Source organism: Morus notabilis, unplaced genomic scaffold (genome assembly GCF_000414095.1).
Source record: "Morus notabilis unplaced genomic scaffold, ASM41409v2 Scaffold99, whole genome shotgun sequence".
Classification (NCBI taxonomy): domain Eukaryota; kingdom Viridiplantae; phylum Streptophyta; class Magnoliopsida; order Rosales; family Moraceae; genus Morus; species Morus notabilis.
The window spans coordinates 1,649,040-1,658,413 of record NW_010362482.1 but is presented as its reverse complement, the minus strand read 5'-3'; the positions used below and the strand labels follow the sequence as shown (position 1 = coordinate 1,658,413).

At 33.9% G+C, this 9,374-nt stretch overlaps 1 protein-coding gene across 1 annotated transcript; it reads right to left on the bottom strand.

Moving 5' to 3' along the window:
- Nucleotides 1-3,184: 3,184 nt before the first annotated feature.
- LOC21410389 (polygalacturonase 1 beta-like protein 3) lies at nucleotides 3,185-5,641 on the bottom strand. Its single transcript, XM_010102167.2, has 2 exons — nucleotides 5,411-5,641; nucleotides 3,185-5,279 (listed from the first exon to the last, which is right to left on the bottom strand). The coding sequence occupies exons 1-2, from the start codon at nucleotides 5,483-5,485 to the stop codon at nucleotides 3,459-3,461; spliced, it is 1,896 nt and encodes a 631-aa protein (XP_010100469.2). The 5' UTR covers nucleotides 5,486-5,641; the 3' UTR covers nucleotides 3,185-3,458.
- Nucleotides 5,642-9,374: the final 3,733 nt, after the last annotated feature.

Here is a 9,374-nt window from a genome sequence, read left to right as displayed (position 1 = left end):
AATAATAATAATAATAATAATATTATTATTATTATTATTATTTTAATAATAATAATAATAATAATATTATTATTATTATTATTATTATTATGGATCTTCCATGCGAATAATTAAACATAATAATGTAATATTTTTGAGAATTTAAAAAAGATTCTTATATGAAACCAAACACAATAATATATTATTCTTAAGAATCATATTACCCTCTATCACTTTTATGAAAATATGATTCTTATTGATTTTCGCATACCAAACGCCTCCTTAGTAGCTACTTTAAATGTGAGTCTGTTTCTTCTGCCTTTAACCAAACAGAGAAAAGTCATACAAAATACGAAGAAGAAAACGGATGGAGATTTTATAGTATTTGGGTCATGACCTCACCCTTTCGTGTGATAGAAACGTTGCACAATGGACACATGCTCTAAAGTAAAACCATTAGTAATTGGTGCACCTTCTTTCTTTTCAACGTAAAAAGGAGGAAAAGAGAAAGGGAAAGAAGAAAAAAAAAAAGAGGCAATTATTCTTTTGATTTTGAAAACTTTGGGACATTTTTTTTTTTCAAGATGCTATTATTCTTCTTGAAAAATGTTAAGTCATTCAAGAAAGACTTGACCTACATATAATCAATTCACCACACTAATATGAGTGGGGTCTCAATTTTACAAGAAAAGTTTTAACAATGTGCTTGTGTCTCAAATTAATAATTTTTGTTAATGTTCTTATTTAAATTTTTTTTTTATTCCGACACTACAGATATAAGACGTAGAAATATAAAATGAAATATCACATTTATTCTATGCAACGATATTACACATGATGTTGTAATAGTATAATAACGAAAAATTTATCTATTACTACTAATTCGTGTAACATCTTTATAATATTAAATAAATGTTGTGTTATATTCCTCGAGATAATAGACCAAAAATAAAACATATTCTTTAATCTTCTTCCTTCTGTAAAGATACTATTCACGACCGACAATGGTCATTGAATTCATATTGTAAACGCTTGAAACACATCAATCAGAAGATTTTGAAAGAGGACTGGTAATTAATGCGTTTTAAGTTATTCAAAGGACTTGGGTAGTTGAAATAGTATGTGAGGTATGTACTCATATCGAGGCAAATGGCTCCCTTATGGATCAACAAAATGCCGTTTTAGAAAAAGATGATAGTATTAGGCCCGTTTACTTTGCTGATTCAAATTTAAAATTTGAGTTTAGATGTAACTTTATGTGAGAACTTTTTACTGTAATAAAAAAATTAGATGTGATTATTTATGAGAGCTTTTTACTGTAAAAAAACTCGAATTAACGAAGTGAATAAGACCTTAATTTATGTCTATTTAGTTTATTAATTTAAATATATGATTGTTTTTTAAAATTTTTTATTATAATAAAATTTAAATTATAAATTAGAATCGTTAAAATGAAGGAGATTGTAAACTTGAAAGGCCCAAGATCTACAGTAATGACTAGTGAGTGTTGTACACATAGCGATCCAACAAAATTAAAAATTAAAAAAAAAAAAAACGGAAAGACAGCTTGGGACGTAATTAATGTAAAACTTTATTTTCATGAAATTATAAGTGAGATCCTTATTAACTTCAGAGGATTTCCTCAGACCGTAGTTTGTTTGAGAATCTTTAAAAATGAACGTTGTGGGTATTACATTATTAACACTATAATTGAGCTAGTTACATCATTTGGATCAAGATTTTGTGGTATAAACTTCTGGATTAGTGTGTTAACGTTATAACTTTCTCACCAAACATGAAGAAAAATTTGCGATAAGGATCTGATGACAATGATATCACCTATGAAATTTAAAAAAAAATGATATCCATATATGAAATTTAGGTCATGATTTGACTTTCTTGAAAATGAGCATCCAATCTTCAGGTCTAAAGCTAATTATGTATGTTTCTTGTAACCCATTACTGGTATTTTGCCTCGCTAATCAAGATTGGCACCTAACAAGGATAACATGACCGTTGTCCTCTTGCTTTCTTTGTCGTCGCGGAAATTATACTAAGGCTTCGTTCATTTTACCGATTCGAGTTTTAAGTTTCTACAGTAAAAAGCTCTCATAAAATGTCACATATAACTTTTTCTGCTACAGTGTTAAACTCTCAGAAAATGTCACATCTCAACTCGAATTAAAAACTCGAATTTGCGAAATAAATGAGGCCTACCATTGTTCTAATTATATAGTTACGTTTATTTTCTAATGTGGGTCATAAAATGATTAACAGACATTATCTTAAAATAATTGGTAGTACTAGTGAGAAGTTCTAGATCATCACATATCTTTTTTGCTTGATAGTTTTAGATAAATATAACAACTACTAATTGGGATCTTTTTTTTGCTTGAACGTTTTAGATAAATATAACAACTACTAAGCAACTTGCTCTTTTTAAAATAGTTCATACGCAATTTCATTTTATATTATACAGACAACGCATAAAACAAATTTGTAAAAAGACCTTTACCAGAAGTTATCAGAAGAAATATTACATAATTTCTGGTGACAACTATAGTCAAACCATGAAAGAGTGGGACCATTTTTTTTTTTTTTTTTTTTTTTGGGCCCAAAAGTTTAGCTCTTGTTTGCTTGAGAGTATAATTCAAGCTTATTGACTAGCCTTGAGTTTGCTTTTGCAAGAAGAGATGTATCTTTCAAGGTGAATTTGTGCTTTTGAGATGCAAAGGGAAATGCCATTGTAGGAACTTTTGAGTTTTGTATACGGAAGGAAATCTAAAGCCAAAAAAATCGCTAGTATGTCAAAAAAGTGAGAAATAAAATGGATTTTTGGCATTGAACGACGAAATGTGAACCGTGCCACAAAGTGGTGTGGATTATTCTATTAAACAAAATAAGAGCAAAGCCATAGGGTAACAGCTGTCGCATGGCATTTCACTCTCCAATTCCCACTTATGATGGCCTTTTGGACCACCTCATGGTCATTTTTCGGCCACTCAACCATTATGTTATTGTGTGTGTGCGCGTGGAGAATGTGCTAATTTTTTTTTTATTTTAAATTTCGTAGATTAATTTTCTGATTTAAATCTACATTAAGCAAAAACTAAGAAAATGTATGCAAACAATATACGTATTAATAATATATTATTTCTATTTCATATATATCTCTCTCTTAATCATAGATTCAATCATTCTTGCATTGACTGGCCTTCCTATTATTGAGGAAGCCAGATAAAACATTTGCAAATATCATATACCATAAGCATATTCAAAATGTCAAAATAAGAAAGGAAAAAGAAAACCCCATAATTAAGTAGAGTAATTGACTAAGAAATCAATCAAAAACCAAAAAGCCCCGTTACTTAAATATGACTAAATTTGGACCAACTTGGGGTCGAGCCAGAGGCTGCGCTTTTCTTAAGCCCTTGGTTCGAACCCAAATCAGAAAAACAGCTAAGTGGGTCCCAATACCATCAATCGGAAACACTCCAGGTCAAATCATTCTCGAAAATCCAGTGGCAAACCTCAATCCGACCCGGCTTTGAACCCAAAGCGAGAAAGGCACCGTGGGTGGGGCTCCATGCAGAGGTGTCCAAGTGACAGATGGCAACTCCGTGGTTGATCTTGGCCTTGGAATTCGGGTCAAGTATATCCGCTGTATAAACCCGGACCTTGGGTACAGAGTGGCAGTAATACACTAGGTAAGGGAACAAGCTCTGGTGACACGACACGGATTGTGTGACTTTCCCACCGTTGATTCCTTTGACTGAACCAATCATGATGTTCTTCTTTGACCCGCTGACGCTCTCGGTTGTTCGAGCGACGACGTTTCGCCCTAACACTGACGTGGCAAAGTCGATCATGTCCTCAACAGACGAAACGCAGCGTTTCGTCTCCCCTCTGCTCGGAGCCCTCTCGCACTCCGCCAGCGTGTCTACAATAATCTTCTCCATGGTCGAGTTATCGGCGGCGTGGAAGATCTTCTTCAGGTCGGACGCCTTCGAGGTCGAAAATGGTAATTTCGACGTGATTACCCGGGGCAAAAACGACCTTTCTGGCATTTTATCTTTAATATCAGGCATTGGCATCACCACTCCCTTCTTCAGCTTCGACTCCCTAAAGAATTTGCCCGGCTCCACCCATCTTTTTACCAAACTGCCACTGAACGCCAGTTTGTTCGCCGATTCCTCCGGCCCAGAGCTCACATTGGTGTAGCGCGAGAAGGTCACGCCGTCCTCGGCGTATTCCTTGAAGGTGTTGTTGACGCCGTAGATCTTGAATCCGATCGAATGCCCCGTCGCGTCCTTGCCGTACCCCGTGAACTTGTCTGTACCTTCGTTGAACGATTTTCCGTAATTGGAGAACTTGATCTCCTCGCCATTGGAGTTCTTGGCGTAGGACTGGAACGAGTCGTCGCCGACATTGGACTGATCTCTGTAGCTCGTGAATTTCTCCACCGCCGCGTTGGCTCCGTCGCCGTAGTTCCTGAAATTGTTCTGAGGGTTATTTCCGTCAAATGCGTAGGCGGTGAACGTGTCCTGTCCGCCATTGGAGGTCCTCTGGTAACTCGAGAACTCCGAGCCAATCACATTGGAGCTGTTCCCGTAGCTGCTGAAATCATTCTCCGCGCCATTGCCGTCCTTCCCGTAGTTCGAGAAGGACTGGTCACCGGAGTTGGCATTGACGCTGTATCCTTTGAAATTCTGTTCCCTCCCGTTGGTCTGGAAGGAGTAGGAAGTGAATCGGAGATTCGGAACGTTCACACTCTCGGCGTACTTCGAGAAATCGCCGGCTCCACCGGTGGTTTTCGTCGCGTAGGTGTTGAAACTCTGGTCCACCACGTTCCCTTCGAAGGCGTAGTTGTGGAATTTGTCATCGTGGCCGGTGGAGTGTCTGCTGTAGCTGCGGAACGAGTTGACGGGGATGTTCACCTCGGGAGAGTAGTTCTTGAAGACGTCGGCGCCGCCGATGCGATCGGTGCCGTAGTTGGTGAAGTTCCGGTCGACGTAGCCGGAGAAGCTGGAGTCCTTGTCGTGGCTCTCGAGACTGGGGCCCAAATCCGGGAAGCAGAGGAGGTGTGCGGCGGAGCAGAACTCCGGGAGGCGCGTGGAGAGAGAGTTCTGCGCCGCGAGCTTCGCAAACACGGCCGTTTGAACGGCGGTCAACGGCGACGCCTTCGAGAGCAGAAACGACGGCTTCTCGATGTCGTTTCGGATCTCCTTGTTCCAGTATCGAATCAAATGGGCCTTCGGCGAGAACGGATTCTCTTCTCCTCCGGCGACAGCGAGACCCACCTGCATTGGGGAAACAATGCACGCATTTTTTATATTATGAATTAAAAAAGAAAAAAAGAAATCAGAAAAGGAGAAAAAATCAAAGATCAGTACTTATTAAGAAATGGAAGATTGGATTTTTGATGGCTTACATTGAGAAGAAATGATGAGAAGAAGATAAAGAGAGGAGTCACAAGGCTGGTTTGTTTTCGCTGCAAATTTCTCATTTTTCTTTTCTTTTGTTGTTTTTTTTTTAAAATTTTTTCCTTTACAAAGTGAGAATGTTGGGAGTTTGTTGGGAAGTAGAGAGGAATTTATATTGGAGTGAGCTGAGTTTGTGTGCGTGCGGTTTCAAATGGGTTTGGGCTTTGATCACTTCACAATACAAAGTTTACTTTTTTTTTTTCCTTTTTCTTTTTTTTTAGTTTTTTTTTTTTTTAACTGATCCACCTGCAAAGCTGCGAAGTACATGTAAGTTAAGGAATAAATAATGACTGCACTAATTAATTAGACATAAAAAATGCACAAAGCTAAAAACACACATCACTAAAAAGGTATTAATTAAAGCACAAAAGAAATAACGATAATGGTATTTCCAGCAATAATTAAAAAAACTAACAATGATATTGGCATCCATAAGACAACATGTTAATGAACTGAGAAAATTGTAAATGATGTTGGTAATCATACCAATAAGTCAAAAGTAGAAAAAATAAATAAATAAAGAAGATGAATGAGTTTTGAAAGCTTACTTTTACGAAGGTTGCATGGAGAGAGAATGGGCAAGAAAGCAAAATTCATAGGCACGGAAGAAGATAAAAACAATAATAATAATGCTGCTTAATTAAACCATATGAAAACAAATTACGTATTGAAGTTGCTAGTAATTTCATCCAAGAGTTTAAGAGATAACTTTTTTTTTCCCAATTGTAAATGACTCAGGAAAAAAGTGGTTCTTTTTCCCTTTTTCTTAGCTATATAAATCCAGTAAGTAATTACCAAACATATAAAAGATTGCAGGAATAAAATTTCCTCTCTCATCCTAGTTACCGCGTAAATACTATCACTTAAAGCACCTAGAGGGGGATTCGTACCCTGATTCGAATCATGATTCGTGATTCGGTATAGTGTTTTCTCTCAAAAAAATACACGTAAATTGAAAATGATTCTAATCTCATGATTATAATATATGAACCAAATGTATTATTAAAATTCACCAAATGTTTAAAAAAAATTAAAAGAAATAATCTGCATTAAGTGCAAATAAACTCCAGCTGTAATCAATACTGTATTTAATTTGAGTGATGGGCCCCAAGAGAAAACCTTAGGCATAGGACAAAGCTAGAATTTTATTTCAGTAGAGACATTCATAAGAATTTTTTTTTATTTCTCATTATTTTTATTTTTTTCTTTATAGTTACTAATAATTTTCTTTAAGAAATAAATTATAAATACACACATCAAAGCTAATCTCCAAGTATGTTAAAACTGTATTAATTTAAAATTAAACAAAGCTTTTTACAAAACGTGGAAGAAAAAGAGTAGATACTAAAAAAAAGAAATCAAATATTGGTTAAGATTATTCAACCAAAAGAATAGTAAGTTTTTAAGAGATTAAGTAAGAAAACTAATTTAATAACTTAAAATAGTGACATGGGTTCAAGAAAAAAAAAAAAACAAAAACACTTTTTATAAAAAATATATTTTCATGAAGACACATTTATAAAATTATATAAAATTATAAATAAAAATTAAATAGATAAAAAAATGAGTGAAAACACAGACCACATAAGCCTCTATGTAGTTCCGTCCATTCACACATAAACATTCTAAATATTTGTCTTTGCATTACTCAAAACAAACGCCAAAAATTTATGTTCTCTTCCAAAGAAGAATCACTTAAAAGGACTCAGTCTAGCACTGAAAAATACAATGGGAACCAGAGGAAGGAAATTGACCCCACGCACATTATTTTTTTCCTGGTTACTAAATTTTTTACCATTTTTTTAATTATTAAACCTCCAAATCAAGAGGCCACGTCATTAGTCAGAAAAAAATTACTTGATTGGTGGATGCCAAGGCTGCAAAGTGATCTCTGACTCTGTGAAAAAAAGGTTTGGAAAATGGGATGGATATGTAGAAAGAAGTTTGTGCACTTTATTCTACTCAAGGAGTGGTAGCTTTCAGGGGTTGTTTTTTTTTTTTCCCCCCAATAAAATTGAAGAAAAATTTAAATTTAGGTTTATAAATTTAAATTTAAATTAATAAACAGTATTTTTTTTATTTTTAAAAATGTTATAATTTTTTTATTTTAATTTTGATTAATATGATTTTTTTTCTATGATTTATAACGAAAAGACGAATAAAATCTCACTCATATACCCTATTAAAATTTTTTATCACCATTAAATTTTTATTAAAATACTATCTTAATACAAATTTAAGTTTTGATTCACTCAAATACAAATTCAAATATATTCTAATTCAAATCATAACTCAAATGTGCACATCCAAACACAAACTCAAGTTACAACTTCAACTCAAGTTATAACTTAAACTCAACTTAAGATCATTACTCAAGTAACTATGGCCTCGTTCATTTCATGGATTTGAGTTTTCAGTTCTAAGTTTTTACAGTAAAAAGCTCTCAGAAAATGTCACATCTAACTTTTTTTGCTACAGTGAAAAGCTCTCATAAAATGTCACATTTCAGCTCAAATTAAAAACTCGAATATGTGAAGTGAACGAGAACTATAACTCAAAAATACAAAAGAACAATCCCTTAATGCTCTGTTTGGGACATGTGTCATTCGATTATTTGTCATGGGTCACTCTTAGAATGGAAAAAAAAAAATTTGACGCGTTTTGCCGCTATTGTTTTTGTTGTGTAATTTAGAATCTTTTCGTGATCAATCTCTCTCTCTTTCCAAGATGCATTATTTAGAATGATTAAACACGAGCTGCACTATCATGGACAGTGACAAAGCTCGTGAAAATGGCACATCCGTAAATGCAAATGGGGTAACGAGGTTATTTTAGGAATTAACCTTGATCACGTCTTGGATTTATGATCGATTATGAACAAGGTAATTGGTTTTTAGCTATTACATAAAAATGACGTGTTTTTGTTTCGAATTGTATTTGTCATGTTCGGCAAAAGTAAAGCAAATCATAAGCATATTGTCTTTTGAACATTCACTTACGTAAATTATCTATTTTTTTTTTTTAACATCTTGTTCTCGTAATTCAATAGTACTAAACTATATTATTTATCGAAAATAATTGCTTGCTGATAGATTTTCCTACTCGATTATACATGTTTAAATAAAAAAGAACAAACAAAGATGACCATTTGAAGATCACTTACACTAAACTATATTATGTATACAAAATAACTGCTAGTACTAAACTATTTTCTTTTTACTAAAGTTAGATGTGATTATTTGTGAGAGCTTTTTACTGTAGTAAAACTCGAATTTTAAACTCGAATCAGCGAAACGAACGATGTCTTAATTTACTCAAAAATAATAGCTAGGTCATAGATTTTTTTAGACAATTTTACACTTTTTCTTTTTTTTTTTTAAAAAAAAAGGATGATCATTTGAGCTTTTTCAAGTCATTAGAAGGACGAATTGAAGGACAAAGAAAAATAATAGAATGAAACGAGAAAAAGAAAGCAAAGCAGTAATTGTACTAATTCTTGATAGCTATAAAAACGTTGTCAAAAGACACCTATGCATTTGCTCTAATGGCCCAAAAGAAAGATAATCTTTTTCCAACTTTATTATTTTATCTGACCCATATTAGGTGGTTTGATCGAATTATGGACAAATGAGAGAGGATGAGAATATGGCCACTTTGTTTTTTTTTTTTTTTTTAGAAAGATAATAATGGCCACATGTAATGTTAAACAACATGACAGCATTTGCTTTTGTGGCATGTTATGCTCAGCTGTAACTTCTAAAACTCTCAAAATAGTTCGCCATGTCAATCTCTGCTTTGCCCTTTTTTTATTTTTATTTTTTGCTATTTGCTATAGATTGAATATTTCACAAAGATTTCTCGTCTCTATTTTATTCAAGCCTATATAGTAGAGTTTTATCTGATCTGGTTTTT

Excerpts from the sequence above, each read along its gene's own strand:
- LOC21410389 (XM_010102167.2), bottom strand. The coding sequence starts at position 5,485 with ATGAGAAATTTGCAGCGAAAACAAACCAGCCTTGTGACTCCTCTCTTT. Across the intron at positions 5,280-5,410 it reads TCTCATCATTTCTTCTCAAT|GTGGGTCTCGCTGTCGCCGG; the intron begins GTAAGCCATCAA and ends TCCCCAATGCAG.